The sequence below is a fragment of the Leptonychotes weddellii genome, chromosome 9 (assembly GCF_054177405.1).
Source record: "Leptonychotes weddellii isolate Sample4059 chromosome 9, ASM5417740v2, whole genome shotgun sequence".
NCBI lineage: Eukaryota > Metazoa > Chordata > Mammalia > Carnivora > Phocidae > Leptonychotes > Leptonychotes weddellii.
In genome coordinates, this window is record NC_138377.1 from 100,475,285 (window position 1) to 100,494,252 (window position 18,968).

General features: G+C 39.7%; 1 protein-coding gene across 2 annotated transcripts in view; it reads right to left on the bottom strand.

Moving 5' to 3' along the window:
• NPTN (neuroplastin) overlaps positions 1-15,117 on the bottom strand; it is a 71,821-nt gene extending 56,704 nt beyond the window's left edge. Inside the window, exon 1 of one of the 2 annotated variants that reach the window (XM_081831375.1) lies at positions 14,862-15,113. In XM_081831375.1, the coding sequence (XP_081687501.1) occupies positions 14,862-14,952 (91 nt within the window). In that variant the 5' untranslated portion in view covers positions 14,953-15,113. Of the gene's footprint in view, positions 1-14,861 lie in introns of both variants that reach the window. The other variant, XM_031036308.2, reaches the window with a different exon arrangement.
• Positions 15,118-18,968: the final 3,851 nt, after the last annotated feature.

Below are 18,968 nucleotides of genomic sequence, written 5' to 3' on the forward strand. Positions count from 1 at the left end.
GAAGGCAGTCGCTTAACCAACTGAGCCACCCAGGCGCCCAAAGCATAAAGCTCTTAAAAAGGACTCAAAACCATATTGTGGAGGAAAACAGACGAACAAGAGAATTCTGAGGACAAGAATAAAGGAATAAAGCACATGTTTCTTGTATTGCCTTAAACATTTAGGTCCCTGTCTTAATGCCTAAAGTTAAAAAGAATTTTCTGCTGCTAAAGTATGAAGACGAGATGTACAGCAAGACATATATGCCTTTAAAGCATTTTACAAGAACCAAGAAAATGTGGAACTTTTAAAACATTCACTGAACTGGAAGAAAATCACACACGTGAGTTTCCTAGTGACAATCATGTTGCTAAATTTCTAACTCAAGCAACAACTATAAAAATGTCACTACTATAAGCATAATCTAATTTTGAAGGTGCTATAAAGTACTGTAGTACTAGCAATATCACCCACTCTACCATTACTTCAAAAATAAATAGCACTGCAGGGCACCTGGGTGGCACGTCAGTTAAGCATCCAACTCTTGGTTTCCACACAGGTCGTGATCACAGAGTCGTGGATCAGGCCCGAAGTTGGGGTCTGTGCTCAGTGAGGAGCCTGCTTGGGTTTCTCCCTGCCTCTCCCCCTCTGCTCCTCCCCACCCCTTGCACTCTCTCTCAAATAAATAAATAAATCTTTATAAATAAATAGGTAGATAGCATTGCTAAACACATTATTGCTATGCTAAGGTTGAAAGCCAACCTGAAAGACTAAGGAGGTTGATTGTTTGGAATTAGCATGTTTAGTGTTAGCATCAGGCTCCAAAGATCTTAAATGGTTGATAGGTTGTGTGTTAACCAAAAAAAAATCATTTTAATTACTTCCTTGCTTCTATTAAAAATAAAAAGGGACAAATATCTCCCATATTAGAGATTTCAAATTTCATAATCATTTCACTATAAAAACACACAACTAAGCTTTCAGATTAAAAAGTAAACCAAGATAACTGAAAGGATAATAGTGAAAGAAACTGTTATCAAACACCTATCTTGTGTCAGGTATCATGCTAGGTGATTTACGTATGCAATCCCATTCTGACACTACTCTATGAGGTGTGCATTCACCTAATCCACAGATAAGGAAACAAGGATTAAGAGAATTGCCAGGGGGCACGTGGGTGGTTTAGCGGTTAAGTGTCTGCCTTTGGCTCAGGTCATGATCCCAGGCGCCTGGGATCCAGCCCCACATCTGGCTCCCAGCTCAGTGGAGAGTCTGCTTCTCCTTTTCTCTCTCCCTCTGCTCGTGCTCTCTCTCTCAAATAAATAATCTTAAAAAAAAAAAAAGGGAGAGAGAAAATTGCCAAAAATCAGGACTCCAATCAAATGCCTCGGGTTTCAAAATTCATAATATCCTTTGGTAAAGAGCATGCAAAACGGGGCCCACTGACAGTTTTATTTGACCAGTATTTTTAGAAGTCCAACTTGCAGTGTTTTCACAAAGCATGTATTGTATTCTCCAGTTTAGCAAACGGTACTTGCCTAGCTTTTGCAATAAATGAGTTTGCAGCCCCTGCTCTAGTGCATGTTAACCAAAAGATAAAAACAAGTGAACAGCTGCTCTCCTTGCCTTTCCATTCCTAGAAGAGGTGTGGCTTTGACCAATGGTTGTCCTGGGGACTAGGTACTATAATCCTCTATCTAAGGATACTTACAAGTGGAGGGACTCATAGAAGTATTTTCAGTGGAGACTGTTCTGCCTTTTATGGAGCATTCTGGAAATTTGTGGGTATACTTTTGGTTGACACGTGATTGATTACTAGCCTCTAGAGGGTCAGGTCCAAGGATCCTCAACATCCCACAAAATAGGATACGTCTTAAACAACAGAGTTGTCCCTCTTCCTACACTACTTTCAAATGGCATTCAAGATGAAAAACTTGGTTCTGAACCTAGAACCTCTGTTTTAAATATAACACACAAAGTATTCTTACATGGTTTTAATCATCACTCAGTTTTCCAGGAATGTAACTACCATGTAGAGTGAGAATAGACCGGACTTTGTTTCATTTGGAACTTCACCAAAGTTGTTCACCTTCTCAGAAAATGACATTGTCAACAGCAGTGCCACCTGTGGTATTTGAGTCACCTTTACAGCAAGACTACTGCATTTGTAACTGTCACATTCTTGGTTTTTCTTGGCTACCTCATTGCCTTCCTGTGCAGCCATGCCTAAACATTCGGACCAAACTATTGTATTATTATTTTCTCCTTTATATTACATTTAGGGCATTACATTTTTTTTTCTTAATGTGTAGGTAGAGTAAAACATCTATGAATTTCATTCAGGATGAATAAAGGATAGTAAGGATAGTAAAGGAGAGTTACAAAAATGCGTTAAGAAAGAGGATACAAAAGGGCGCCTGGGTGGCTCAGTCGTTAAGCATCTGCCTTCGGCTCAGGTCATGATCCCAGGACCCTGGGATCGAGTCCCACATCGGGCTCCCTGCTCGGCGGGAAGCCTGCTTCTCCCTCTCCCACTCCCCCTGCTTGTGTTCCTGCTCTCGCTATGTCTCTCTCTGTCAAATAAATAATTAAAATCTAAAAAAAAAAAAAAAAAAAAGAGGATACAAAATATACTTGACTATTGTCATCTATCTAGGGCAAGGAGGGAACGGGCATGAAGGGTAACAGGATGTCCCTATAACCAGATTTAACTTGAGATGACAGCAGTACTGGGAAGCACACTTCAAAGATTATAGAAATTCAGTATCAGCTTTCCCCAGGAGAGGGAGGATAATTCAGTGAAACACATTCTTAAAAAAAAAAAAAAATAGGGGCATCTGGGTGGCTCAGTCAGTTAAGCGTCCAACTCTTGATTTCAGCCCAGGTCATGATCTCAGGGTAGTGAGATAGAGCCCACATCGGACTCCATGTTGGGTGTGGAGCCTGCTTAAGATTCTCTCTCTCCCATCCCCTTTCTGCCCCTCCCTCACTTCTAAAAAGAATAAAATAAATAAAATAATAAAATAAAATAAAATTCACATTCTAAGATGGTCATCATTTGTCAGAAAAACCAACCTTGAAATAATCTTGCCCTTCTCGTTAGCATTTCATTTTCCTCCTCAATTTCCTATAAACCACCAGAGTTGCAGTTAACCTATAAGGGTAAATACTTTATAAAGTACAAGGCCCTATAACTCAAAGCTATACATACATGCCACTTTACAATATAGCAGTTTATAAAGCACTTTCCCACACATTATCATTTAATTTAATGAAAACCCTATGGATTAAGTACTAACCTAATTTTAAAAATAGAAACCATGGCAACTAAAATGGAAATAGGAATTCAAGGCTACTGCCAAATCCAGTACTTTTCTATTCAACTACACTGCCCCACAAAATAACATTTTAACACAGTTTTTATTTACATTTTATATTCACAGTGGGGACATAGTATCAGTTTATCTTGTAATATGGTCTCCAACTGAGTTTAGACATCAAATTTAAACTACACTAATTTTCTAGTTTCATAAAAACCATGAATTATTTTGAACACCTCTTAAAACTGCCTTAAATATTTTTAAAATAAATATGTGTACGTATAGGTATGATCATGCTTTATGTTACTTAATATCCTTAATATCATTCATGCTAGAACCTTTTTTTTTTTTTTTAATTTATTTGAGAGAGAGAGAGTGACAGCACAAGCAGGAGGGGCAGAGGGAGAGGGAGGATAGAATCTCAAGCAGACTCTCTGCTGAGCATGGAGCCCGATGGGGGCTCAATCCCAGGACCCCAAGATCATGACCTGAGCTGAACACCAAGAGTCGGATGCTTAACTGACTGTGCCACCCAGGCACCCCCACCCTGGAACATACACATTGTGCAATTCTTGTTATTCTTATAGCTGCCTCACCCTGGCCCACACCAAAAGACAGAAGGTAAAATCTCTTATACCAAATTACTAATATAGGGTGACACACCTCTCTGGTCAAAGACCTTGTAACTAAAGCTCATGAAACCATGATTTTTCTTAGTATTAAAAACTTACCTGTAAAGAAATCACATCCGTCAACTGCAGAGCTAACATCTACTTTCTGACTCTCTAAATCAGGTGGTTATAATTCAGCAAATGAAAAATTAGAATAGAAACCACTAGGAGGAAAAGGGTGTGTGGTCAGTCACATCTTCACTCATATACATTTCTCTTCTTCCATGCTAAGAATGCAAATATATTCCAAGCCCCAAGGTAAAAATCTGAAAAAGGACAATCCTTGAATGAATAGCCCCAGAATCATCTTTATCATATACCCTCAGGCAATAGTGCCCTAAATTTTAAAATATTTTAGGTAAGGAGAAAAGAGGGGAGTTGATAAAATAACCACCTAAGAGCTTGTGCTCACAATCCTTCCTGAAAATAGCTTCAATTTTTAAAGAATAAAAATCCTACTCTGTCAAATATAACAGAATTGAAGAAAACATATATAGAAATATGAGTAACCAAAATAAAACACTACCCTAAACTATAATTTCTCACACAAAATTTGCAATATGACAATATGCAAATTTTAATATGACAATTTTGGTCATATTAAATCTACTTTAAAAAGATTTATTTTAATACACAAAACTCACCAAATTATAAGATGCTTTGTCACTTAAGTTCTAAACGGAAAACCAAAATAGGGGGGAAAAAAAAAAAGACCTTCTTCTAACGTTGCCAGATTTAGCAAATAAAAATTCTTTCTTTTTTTTTTTGAAGATTTTATTTATTTATTTGAGAGAGAGAATGAGAGAGAGAGAGAGCTTGAGAGGGGTAGGGTCAGAGGGAGAAGCAGACTCCCCGCTGAGCAGGGAGCCCGATGCGGGACTCGATCCCGGGACTCCAGGATCATGACCTGAGCCAAAGGCAGACGCTTAACCAACTGAGCCACCCAGGCGCCCCGCAAATAAAAATTCTTTGTTGTTTATCTGAAACTCAAATATAACTGAGCATCCTACATTTTATCTGGCAACCCTATACTCTGAACTAATTAAAGTGATCTCTCACCTCTACCAAAGTATTACAGCATCAGCTCCCACTCATAGAATAGGCTAGGGCTTCTATCACAGCAGAATTTTGACCAATGAAGTCTTTTTTTTTTTTTTTAAGATTTTGTTTATTTATTTGAGAGAGAGAATGAGATAGAGCATGAGAGGGGGGAGGGTCAGAGGGAGAAGCAGACTCCCTGCTGAGCAGGGAGCCCGATGCGGGACTCGATCCCGGGACTCCAGGATCATGACCTGAGCCGAAGGCAGTGGCTTAACCAACTGAGCCACCCAGGCGCCCCGACCAATGAAGTCTTAAAGAGTTAGTCTGGCAGTGCTTTATTCCTGTTGATAAGGTTTTCTTTAAGAGCAGACATTTACCATATAAAAAATGCCTATTTTCTAAGAGCCAAAGGTTAAACTTTTACTAGGTTCAATGCAGTATGAACTCTTATGAAGTTTATGGTTCTATATGTGTAAAACCCAAACTGGGAAAGTTTCATAATGTAGGTTTTTTATAACTAAACAAAAAAAATTTGTTCATAAAGATTATGATAAACAGAATCCTGTTTTCAGTATGACAGGCAGATCCTAAAAGCTACTTTAATGGATTCCAAAGTTAATCTGCCATTTTTCTTGAATTCATAATCATAGAACTTTAGTGTTGAAAACTAATCTCTGACCCTTAGAAATTTCTGGATATCCCATTTCACTTCGTATTTCCATAAAAGTTTTTTCTATTATTGAGCTCTTAAGCAAGTACTAGATGTAAAGAGATCCTCCCTTTTGTTTTATGAGGCCCCTCTCCTCTCAACCAGCTCTTTGCCCTACTTATAAACAGCTCCGACAATGAGTGAGAGCAAATAACTATTCTTCTGCTCGTTTCATTAAAATCATCTTCTTAATACTAAGCCCATACTTTTCCTCCTCATGCTCTAGGCCACTGCTCTTTGATAGAGCCCATCCATCTTTGGAGACTGCCTAATTCCCTTACTTCATTTATACTGCTACCTTGAAAGTATTAATAGATAATCACATCCCCCTAGTGCTCCCTTTTCCTGTATTTAGCTCCTTCAGGCTTTTGTCCTAAGGCTTATGCTACCATCAGTGTAGAATTATCTGCATTATCTTAAATGTGGCTGGAAAGTGTCCATAATTATTTAGAGTTCTATCCTAGTAAGAAAACAGTAACACTGTTAGTAGTGCCATTAATTTTGATATGTGATCACTAGGTTATTTTTCTAAGGGTAATTCAACGACAGCTCCCTGGAAGTTATGTGAAACCCCTTTATAGTTGCTCTTTTCTAGGTAGCAGTTTCCTGGTTTGCATTAAGGCCATTTATTTCATCTTCCCTGGTGAATGATTTGATACTCAGCATTAACAAATAGAATTTCAATGCTGGAGCTGCTATGCTATTTTTCCAGTTGTTCCACAATGGTTTCCAACCTGCTGAACTTGTATAATCGAAAAATCCTCAGTTAAATTTAACATATTCCTTCAATCTATGGATTGAAAAGTATTTCAATACTTTTGAAAGCCTTGCTGGCTCAGTCAGTAGAGCATGTGACTCTTGATCTCAGAGTTTTGAGTTAAAGCCCCACACTGGATGTAGAGATTACTTAAAAAATAAAATCTTTGAAAGAAAGGGACAGGGGGAGGAAAGTATTCAGATAGTTGTCAACACAGGATAAGAACATATTGTTACCTTATTTCCCTCAAAGCAGTGTCTAAAAATGAGTAAACTTGCTACTCTAGGATCTTAACCATGAAAGGCTAACGATTCTTCAGTAATGGTTCTGTTTTCTTTTTCCCTCCTTCCCTGTGGCCAGTGCTCAAGTCATTTTGTACCCACCAGCAAAATGCCTCAGACAATGGCATCAGAGTAAGCATTCAGTTCTGAATAGAAGTGTTCCCAGTCCTGTACTCAACCAATAACTCAAAGGCAGGGGCAAGGGAATAAGGAACAGAAGTTCTAATTTAAAAGGACAACTAAAGGGGCACCTTAGTGGCTCAGGTCATGATCTCAGAGCCCTGAGATCCGAGCCCTGTGTTGGGCCCTGGCTTCAGTGGGAGTCTGCTTGAGATTCTATTCTCTCTCCCCCTCTGCCCCTCCACCCCGCCCCCCTATGCGCTCTCACTCTCTCAAATCTTTAAAAAAATAATAAAAGGACAACTAAACATACTAAACATACTAGAAAACTTATGCTTTGATTATGATTATGATATTCAAACTACTGTAGCTTCCCCTAGTTCAGATAGGAAAAAGTCAATACTATATATATGTAATGGCTAATGTATTAATTCAACAACGCTATATTTTCCTTATTAACAGTACATGTTGATATTACTGACAAATGCCTCAGATATTGTACAAAATGTTACATACTTGTGCTCACTTCGGCAGCACATATACAAAATGTTACATACTTACGCATATACTTAGTCACAAATAAAATCTGTAGTTCTGGATCACAAACAAAAGTGTTAAAGCCTTTCTCTAAAGAGCTTTTATATTTTTAGAATCATTTCAACATAATTGTGAACCAAATCATTTCTATTTTACTAACATAAGCTAATCCCTACTAACTGCATTTCAGCATCTAGAAAATTTTAGTTTGTAATGTTAATTTTTCAAGTTATTTTTAAATTAATAAGCAGCAAGGATGTACTTATAACTCTTGAAACTAGATGAAGAGTATATGGGAGTTTATTACATTACTCACTCTACTTTTTATATGTTTGAAATTCTAACAAAAATGTAAAAAAAGAAAACAAGGAAATGGACCTACTTAACAAATACGAAGAAGTATAATGAATAAACTAATAAACAGAGACTTGAACACACCGTTTCTAAGGACTATAAATCTAGGAACTTCCTTAGATTTAATTCAGGTAATAGATTGCCTTGTTCAACTATAATGGAAAGGTTTAGGTCTAAAAAAATACATAAGAGACAGGAGAAACAAAGCCATAAATAGAAAACAAACCTCCTCAATGGATAATATAATTATTTAACTGTGCCTCATTGTCTCTTCATTGCCTCTACAATAGTCAACTACTTTTCCACCAATAGAAAGAATACAAAATATCTACCTACCTGGCAGTGATTTTCATTTCTTAAAATGTTTAATTCACACTGGCAATTTTCCCAGTGAGTTTAATATAAGAACTCTATAACACACCATTCTGCCTTCCTGAAACAAAAACTACAAATGTTGTCTGAAATAGGTTTACAGGCAGTTGGATTTCAAAACAGTGCATGCCTCAAAAATCAGTTTTTCTTATTTGCAGAAAGTAAGTTTCTAAACACTTATTAAAACATAAAGCATTCTCTCCCTAGGCCCTTTACGCATTAGAGGTACCTAAGCTGTAAGGTCAATTGTGTAATTTTAGAACTGGAAGGGAATTTTGACATCATCTAGTCAAAGTGGTTTTCAAATACTGTATCAGGAAGAAAAGAAGAATCAATGGCGTAACAATTTATATACACAAGCACACTTACTTTTTTTACTGCATCATACTGCATATGGAACATCTTGCCTTGTTAGTATTCTATCAGAAAAGGACTTGACATTTTGTCTTGTACAATATTTTATATTTAACCACTTTTAGAATGTGAGTATACATTTGGACAGGATTAAAACTACTGGTACAATCTGTAACTTAATGTTTTCTGATAATAGAAACTTACATAATATATAAAACCCTGACACTTTCAGAATGATTTCACATCTCATTTATATTTCATTGTCTAGTCAATTTGAAGCAATACTTGGGTGTAATGATATAAATTAAGATAAAACAAAGGGAAACAAAGCCTATCAATACTGATATATTTCTGGAAAATACCATAAAATATACCACAAGCTTATAGTAATTAGGATTATTTGGAAAGAAAGCCAGTCTTAAAACATTCCATAATTGTTTTCAGAAATGCAAAAGAATGCCATTCACTACTTTTTAGTACAAGGAAATTAACACAAGATGTTTCCATCAAAGCTGACCACAATCTGTTTTAATGAAGAGATAGGACTGGATTTTTAAAACCTGAAACATAAACAAGAAACAAAAAACCAGCAGGTGGGTGAGGAACATTAAACATGTCTCCCACTAACTTACTGTATGCAAATAAATGTGGATACTTATGAAATTCTTTAAACCCCATTTCTACACAGACCAATTAGAAGTTCTGAGCAATCAGGTCAAAATAACCTCGTTAATTAGGTTTGATTAGTAAATGTATATCTTTGTATTTACATAAAAACAAACAAACAAAAGGCCTACTCTCAGTTTTAGATAACATAGTAAACTGGAATTAGGTACAAATCTTGACTCCCTCTCCTAAATTGAACAAATTCTTGAAAAACAGATAACATTTTATTCAGAAATGTTTTTACATTAAGATCACTGCAATATTTCACTTTAAACTCAGTGAGAAGTCTGTGTGTGTGTGTGTCTAAGCCTATAAAATCTAGCAGTTTATAAGTCAACTAATTTTACTGGAGAGGTTTCCTACCTTCCCAAAGCTAATCCTTACCAACTAAAATTAGGAATTCTGGGGGAAAAAAAATTCACAAAAACCTCACAAACAAGTTTAAAAATGCATTATCTAAGGTGCTTAAAATTAAATTCCATGTCATCAATGGCATTTTAAAAAATGCCATGTAAAATGATAATGTTTTAAGAGACACACTCAAAGGCAAGCCAATTGTTCATAGGAGGTGATTTTATACCTTTTTTTTTTTTTAACATTGATGTGTGAATTTACTTTAGAGGTCCCTGCTCTATTTATTTTCTGACAGATTCCATTTTTCCAGATGCTCCTCAAATGAAGATTTATTCCTGTCTTACATCCCACTTTTCTTCTTGTACTACTGAAGCCTTTCTTGTCTTTCCCTTTCTCTTAGAACTTCATTCTCTACTTCTGATCCTGCCCAGATTGTGCTCTCACTGTAAACAAAAATGGAATAGATGCAAAAAAGTTTTCACATAATTCACCTCTTCCAAAACTTATTTGCATAATTTTACTCAAACTTTTTTGAACATCTCCCGCAAAATATCCAAGTCATTGTTTTTCTACACTTCATTTGTGTAGATGTTAGCTACTTGTTACCTTCCCAAACTATCTTGTAAACAAAAATTTTTACATAGATCCAGCAAAGTATCAGATTTTACATACATCTTACTTTGAAAAAGTACCTCAAACTAAGTAAATGAAAACATGTCCAAATCATCGGAACACTTATATCTGGTCATATCTGTCCATCTTTGCAAACCCAGTTAAACAATTACTTTTATTTAAAAAAATAATAAAGACAAGACAGTAACATTTTGCCTTTTACTAACATCTAAAGATATGCTCTAGAGAAAATACTTCACATCAAAATTGTATTGAGAAAAAGAAGGATTCCTTCAAGACAAACTTGCCTAATTTCTCATGAAGATTTGAATAACTCAAAGTCAGACCTGCAATGATCTTCACTCTTAATTCATGGTAAATGTTTGGACTGTGGAGCACATTTATATTTAAGGGCTTTTATTTCCTTTTGTTGTTTTAAACCTTGGTGTATTAACAGGTCAGGTCTATTAAGTCTGACAACACAAAAACCCCATCTGCATCTCTTTCTAATTCGAAACCAGTAACCTTGAAAAACAAAGACTAAGAGCCCAGGAAGAATCCTGACTTAGTAACATGGCCTTTCCACCGGAGACCCAAGACAAATTTTTCATGCCTAGGTGCTCCATTCTATCAGTAGTGACACTTATCAGTTGCCTGAGAGACTGGAGGCTTATAATCCTTAGGAAATGCTTTATTCCAAGGCAAACTATTTCTTCTGGTCATTTAAAATCTTATTTGGATTAATTATGTTAAGATCTCTTGCTTGACATCTGGCATGTCATTTGCACCACAGATGCTGTAGGTAACATCTGTCTTCTGTCACTCATTTCAGTTCACCCAAAGAAGAGATGCATAATCAATAGCAAGTACATGTCTAAAAACATACAGAGAGAAAATTGCCAAACCACTGAAGCAAACAGCACTCAACAGAAAAGAAAAAGATTTGTGAATCATCTATTGCTAATACTGGCACTGTTACGTATGACAATGTTCACAACTATCTAGTATCACCCAAGCAAAACGGTTTCTTAAAATTTCGTTCATTAATAATAAAATTCATTAGACTCCTTATTTTCTCCCACTAAGCACTGTTAATTATCAAATTTTATATTTTCAGTATGAATACACTGCATTTCTACACTCCACTCCACATTCATTCATTAGTTAACATCTCCAACACTCCCACTGTGTGCCAGGCACTACATTCAGCTTCTCTTTTTCACAACAATGGGATTCTATGAAAAGATGATACCTAACCCATATGAAAGATATTTAGTTCACTGAAAGAAAAAGAAAGGCATAAAATCTCCCTGACAATGAAAATATAAACTTCCTCACCAGAATTTGCAATTGCGGACGCAGCGCAGCTGGTCACTTAAAGTTACATAAGCAAAAGCACAAATCTCTCTGTTCAGGGCCTTCAAAATGGCCTACTTAATTTTATTCAAGATGGTGAGCAGCATTAACAATTTGTGCTCAACATATACATGATGAAAAACAAGTAATTAATAATGCTACTTTTTAAGGAATAACAACAGTTAACAGCGAACACTATAGTGAGCATTTAGTACATATAGTTACTGTTATGCTACATAATGTAGCATATGGCACATATAGTAACATATAGTAACATATGTTACATATAGTAACAAATGTTACATATAGTAAAAATTCCCTCCCTACTGAAACCCACTTATATGCCAGGCAGAAATGTAAGTGCTTTATAGCCATTATCTCATTTAATCTTCACATCATCCCTAGGAGATTGGCATTATTATAAATTTCCTTTTACAGATGATAAAACCGAAGCTTGGAAGTATTAAGCACTTTATACAAGATCACTTAGCTAGAAGAGCTGGGACTCAAACCCAGGTCTATCAGGATCCAAAGGCTGTGCTCTTGATCACCATCTAATACGGCTTTGTTTACCCTTATTCAATTTTAAAGTCTAAAGTTTTTGAATGTTTTATCAGAAAGGTTACTTTTTAAAAACAAGTTTCTTCCTTTAAAATGAATTACATCTTTCTTGATACATACAAAAAAGCAACACCTTAACTAAGGATTTTACTTTAAGCTGTGGTCCTACAAGTCTAAAATTTGGATGAGAAAGTCTATCTGAATGTAAGCCTTGAGTCTCTATGGTAATGGGTCACAGTTGAGAAGCAAGAGGCTTGAAGGTCATCAGTCAAACTCTTCATTTTAGGAAAAAATCAAAGAGACCTTTTGAAAAACATTCATAATCAGTCTAAACTACCACATACCTAATCCAGAAACACTTAGGTTTGGAGGGTTTTTTTTTTTTCCTAAGTCATCATTTTAAATAAATAATCTTAACATTTTGACATCATACAAAGCATGGTATCCATTTCTGATGCACTATAAAATACAAACTCCATGACAAGAGGTCAGACTCTTACAGGGCTATTACCAGTTGAAAGCATGAATCTTATCATAAAACAAGTTATAGAAAGCTATAAAATGGCATCCTTCCCTATATGGACTCAAACACACAAAAACACAGCCATTTCTTCCTTAAATTAAATTTACATTCATTTGGGTCAACTATAGGGCTAAGCTTCACTTCACCAGTCAGGTCATATGACTGAATTCAAGCTCATTTCAAGGAAAAGCTGCACTATGCCGTATTTAGAACACATATCACTGAGAATAGCCAGTCGAGTCTTTGGTAGGCCTATCCAGAAACATTGCTTTAGTTGCTAAGAAACTACAATTTCGCCGTATTATAAATCATTGAAAGAAGCTAAGCCATGTTAAGATCAAGAATCTCTCGCCTATCATGCCAAATGAAACCATGCTATTTCCACAAATCAAATAGCTGAAATTAGGATTAGGCTCCTTTAAGTAATATTTTTAACACAGACTAAAAACTGATGAGACGAATCAGACTAACTCTACCCCGCCTTCCACAGTGGCCTCAAGCTTTGGAGGAAACTGAAAAATACCCAACCGACTTCACATACTCAATGCTAGAGACTGAAAAATATTTCCTTCCTGACCCCTGCAGTGATAATTCAAGGCCATGAAGCATACATAAGATTTGATTAGTGCAATCTGGTACAACAAACACTTATATTTAACTGATGGTGCTTTTTCAATCGTTTATTGATATATTTTCACCATAATCTTCAGCATTTTAAGCCCAGACTCTCCATAAGATACTTAACTCCATTGGCTCTATCATTGATTTAAAAAAAAAAAAAAATGAAAGCCATTAAATTCCAACTATTCTAACAAGAGTAATTTTAAATTGTTCTAGTATAACGAGACACTGAGGAATTAGCAAAAATAATTTCTAGTTCACTCTCTAGTAGGGACTTCTCATAAATTCTTTCCTATAAAAATATTTTTAAACCTCTTAAAGGCTGTTTCCACAAAAGCAGAAACTAGTTCACAGTATTTTTCACCTCTGAAAGATCAGTTCAGCAGCTGAATTGTAACGTCTTCACCAGTCAGAATCTTTTTTGTCTTGATCCCCCATCACCATGATTTTCCACGATTTCTCCATCTTCTCTAAAGAGCTTCAGTTCAAAACCTAATTGTTTCCACTATAGACTGCACACATCTCAGGAACTACTTTCGTGGTCCTCAGAAATAATGTCTGTTCTGCTTTCAAACTTTTAGATCTTTAAAACCCACTTCTTCCATCTCCCTCTCTTCAGTCAGATTCAGTTCCACCACTGCAGTTCCAGTTATGTGTCTCTGTCTTCCCAAAGGCCTAAACAATATCATACAGCACTCGCCACAACTCAGCTCCTCCCGTCCCTAATATACCCTCCACACTGCAAACCAACATTACACCCCCGGCTTCCTGCATTTTACTCCCTTCCATTATTTTGTCTTTCCCCCACCCCCATCTCTGTACCTAGGCACCCTTATTGCTCTAATAAATATTTCCCCAACCTCCGTTTCAACCCTTTCTCCCCATCCTCTGCTCATTTTTCCTCTCCTTATTTAGAAACTCCTTTTTGCTCTCCCAACCACTACCCTAGAATGCCCAACACTCCACCCTCCTTAGCAAACCCAGCCCTCTTCCCCCATCTCGTTGAGAGCCACAGCTGCTTCTTTCCAGATCCCTTACTGCAGCCAACCCACTACCTTAGCTTTCCACCTACCTTCCCTCCACCTCCATATCCAAGGTTCCCTGAGTCTTTACCCCTCCTTGGGGCTCTAGTACTCTGCTCAGTATTCTTCAGGACTCCCCTCCCCCCAGTGTCTCCCTTATTTTTTAAGGATGTCACCGGTCTCACGGGGCCCCCGTAGAATCCTAGACGACCCCAGTGCCCGGGACCCCCATTCTCTTGGGGAGCCTGACTGACACCAATCTCGTCGCCTTAAACACAAATACCTGTCTTCTACCACCTTCTCTAAAAGCTGCGCCCCCTCCTCATCCGCCCCCGCTACTCCAGCTCCTCACGTCGGCTTCCCGGTGGCCCCTCGCCGACTCGCAGCGACGAGCCCCACGATGTGGAGCCTGTAAGTCAGCAACACCTCAAGCTCCTAACGGACGCCCCCACCTCTCGGACCGGCGCCTCGGTTCTCACACCCGCGCCTCTTCGAACTCCCGACCGGCATTTCCCCTTGGGTGCGCAGCCCCTCAGACTCTCGACCGGCCCTCTTCCCCTTGCTCCGGCACTTCCTCGGGCCCGGGACGGCCTCCTCCGGTCGCTGGCGTCCCTCGGCCCCCGCCCGGCCCGCCCCCGGCCCCCCGCTTACCGTTCTGAGCGGCGCCTGGCCCTGGGAGGAGGGAGCCAGAGACCAGCAACAGCGAGAGGGCCAGGGCGCTGGGAAGCGACGAGCCCGACATCCTCCCTGCGGAAGACCGAACAGCGAATGGGCCGGGGCCGGAGCCGGGGCCGGGGAAGGGAGGGGAGGGAGGGAGGGGGCGGGCGAGAGCGCGAGGGAGTGAGCGAGGGAGGCAGCAACAGCTACGCTCCGTCCTTCTCCGTCCTCCTCCTACCGCCGCAGCGCCCAAACCTCGCGAGATCTTCTCTCCGGGCCGTGGGCGGCTAAGGAGAGACGGAGGCAAGGCTCGCGAGAAGAGGCGGCCTCGACTGATGCTCCCGCCTCTCAGACTCGGTGTCCCGCCCCTGAGGAAGCTGATTGGCCTAGAGCGAGATGGGTCACGTGCCAAGGGCGCTTCTGGCCACGTGACGGAGCGGCTCCACTTCTTCGGCCCTGGGGATCCGTAGACTCTGCTTTCTGCTTACCGTCTGTGAAACAGGAGCGCCCATAAATAAGAGGAAGCTTTGGGGATACGATATATTTCCTCCTCTCATCCTGCTTTTCATTGTTGGAGCCCTTGGCCGCAGAATTTGATGCACCACTGCCTTTTTTACGCCTTCCTCTCATTGTCTCCAATCAAAATCCTGTTATTTCTTCCTTCTGGACTTTGACCTTAGACCCCTACAGGCATCTGGCTCCAACCTTCCTCTTTCACCTGTTTTAATCTTCCAGGCAAAGTGATGTCCTCCCCGTGCGCGATGTTACCTTGTGTTTCCTGCTTCTACCTTTGCTCCCGCCGCTTGAGATGTCCTCCTTTTACGCGCGCTTCTCCTCCTCCTCCCCCATTTCGACCTTATTTTAGTTTCACAGAATCTCAGGGCCTGAAGTTCAGCTAGCCTAACTGTGCATCCATAGACACTAAATTCTACAACGAAATCATCGTGTATTAACTTACATGAGGAATCTTCAGAAGCATTTTTATGCAGCGAACATTTATTGAGAACCTGCAGAGTACGAAGTTTTCACATCTGCTGTGAAACCCAGATGAAAAAATTTTCCCCATTTTCACGAAGTTCACAACCTAGTCTATCAGAGGAACAAGGAAGAGGACAAATGACTGCATAGCAAAACGACCCATAGGAAAGGAGCCAGCGAAGTGCTCTGCAGTGTGGTCACTTCTGTTTGTGTGGAAGTGAAACATGCACTTTTTAAGGGTATTTTTTTTGTACTGCTATCAGCACCGTCAATCTTTAGCCAACAAAGGAGTTTCTGTAGCTTAGCTCATCTCTGAATCAAAGCAGACATCCTGGGGAGTGCCTGTGGAGTGAAATTGTGAGAAGACAAGTAAACAGTCCTGGTGATCTGACTCAATTCAAAGATAGAGCTTGGGGAACCAGAAGGAAGGAACACTCACTAAGACCCTCACAGGCTCAAGCCAAAGTAGTCTCAAGCTTTCAACATGAACTGGACAGCTGGTGGTTCCAGACTAAGCTTTTGAGCAAACACTGGGACTACAACTGTCGCATGTTGTTGATGGAAATGAAAGCAATATCCTCCGAGACTTTAGGTGTGTGTGTGACCAAAAGGTTGGCAGGTATCCTAGGATAAAGGCCATTCTGCAGACAGCTGTTTATGAGGGCTGCAAGGCTGCCTGTGGTGAAACAGATTTACAGCTAGTGGAAGTTTGGTGGGATGCAAACCTAACCATAATCAACATCCCCATTTAATTAGGGAGCCTCATAACAAGGGGTCCTTGCAAAATGATTGTGCTCATTTTGTGGGGAGGGAAACTGAGGCCAAGAAAGGCGTGACCTGCCCAGGGCCTGAGTGTTAGTGGTAATCATTAGTACCAAACAGTCTGGTTTGACTCCTTCTGGGCTTATGGCAGGAGTGCATTTCCTTGCCCCCTCGAAGTCGGGAGTGGTGTAAGACTTGCTTTGACTGTGAAATATGAGATGACACATATTTTCAAGCAGAAGCATTTCATTGCCATTGCAGACACTATAGGATGCTCTTTTCCTTGTGTGGAGATCAGTGATGGTGATGGTGATGGTGAAAGCATGTGTCAAAACGAAACTTAATGTCAGCCTGGGTCCCTCAGTTAGGACAATAAAAGCCCAGGCCTCCTGCCAACCTGTGTAAAGCAGGTAATGTCTGTTGAATTAAGCTACTGAGATTCAGAGGTGTTTTCTCCTAACTATTCTGGTTAGGGGAAAAATGAAATTCAAGTCCATCCCACTACCCCCACGACCCCTATTAGCTGTGTGACATTGGGCAAGTGACCTAATCTGTCCCTATTTCTCTGTCAAATGGGGCTAATAATAGTACCTACCTCATAAGATTATAGGAGGAATAAATGTTCAATTTATATGCAATGTTCACATCAGTTTCTGGTGCATGTAAACACTCAAATGTTGATTATAATGATAATAAATATTGCTGCTGCTGCAATTCTAACTCCAGCCCTATGCTCTTCCCACTGTGTCATGCTACTTACAACAAATAATTTTTTTTAAGATTTTATTTATTTATATGAGTGGGAGAGAGAGAATGTGTGAGCAAGCAAGCGAGCACAAGCAGGAGGAGAGGGAGAGGGCAGACTCCCTTCCTGAGCAGGGAGCCTGACAGGAGGCTCCATCCGAGGACCCTGGGATCATCACCTGAACCAAAGGCAGATGCCTAACGGATTGAGCCACCCAGGTGCCCCTGGGGAAAAAAAAATTTTTGAGTATGGTGTTACCATCAACTCTCAAAACCTGCAGTTATGTGGACTCCTTTTAGCAGGAGAAAATATCATAAAACTACATGATAGTGGGGTGCCTGGGTGGCTCAGTCGTTAAGCGTCTGCCTTCGGCTCGGGTCATGATCCCAGGGTCCTGGGATCGAGCCCCGAATCGGGCTCCCTGTTCGGCGGGAAGCCTGCTTCTCCCTCTCCCACTCCCCCTGCTGTGTTCCCTCTCTCGCTGTGTCTCTCTCTGTCAAATAAATAAATAAAATCTTTTAAAATTTTTTTAAAAATTTTAAAAAACCACTACATGATAGTAGCTGTACTTTTAGACCTCTTTTGTTGGAAAAATACATGATAACTAAAACCTTCCAATAGCTCAGTAACCTCGTTAAAGGAATTTAGGAATTTGCGTTTTGTTCTTTTTTTTTTTTCTTAAGATTTACAGACCCTTAGAATCTCTCTACAGGTAAGTGCAGCTGTGTGGAAGGATGGCGGAGCTCCTTGCAATATCTCACAAGAGCCGTAGGGGTCCTCAGTGCTCAGGCTGAGACACACTTTCCTGGCCTCCGGGGACTGCTTGGAGGTCCGCGTTCCACTATTGACAGCGCCTCCTGGTGGCAAGACCTATAATAAAGCATTCCCAGTTGAAAGGTTTTGTTTGATGTGGTTCATTGGCCATAGGAAGGATGTCAGAAAAATATAATAGTGATATTAGAGTTGACTTTGAATTTCCTAATGGTTTCCCCCACGCACCTCCTGCAAAGATCTCTGCTCATTTGAAGTTTTTCCTATTCAGCTTTACTACGCTGACCACCTTGATTGCTGTCATCTTCTGACGTCCCATGTAATCTTTCCCTGCCCCTTCAACTAGCACCATGCTTGAACACCATGGGTGAGTTCAACATCCATGCTGATGATCTGTTCAGTACCCTGGCTTCTCAGTCCTTTGATCTTCTCACCTCCAACAATCCTCTTCACTTAGCTACCCTTCCAAGTTCACACCCTCAACACTTTAATCACCCCAAAAGGACCCCATCTTCGAAATATGAAAATATAATAGCTCACTCCCCATTTACCACCTCCCATCCTTTCAATTCTGTGTGCTAGGACCCGATTTGCTAAGTCTTCAACCTCTTTGAGACCTCTAATCCATTAATCCCACCAATTCCTCGTCCATTTTTCATTTCCCTCCTGGTCTAGCTTGGAGTCCATGATTCACCATTATAATCATTTCCTTACTCACCTCAACCTCCAACATACTTTCCTGGAAAAACCACAGTCTAGCTAAGCACTACAGTCTGAGATGAGCTTTCATGCCTGCACCTGAGCAGCTGAATGTTGTCAGAGAAAAATCACACCAACAGGCTGAA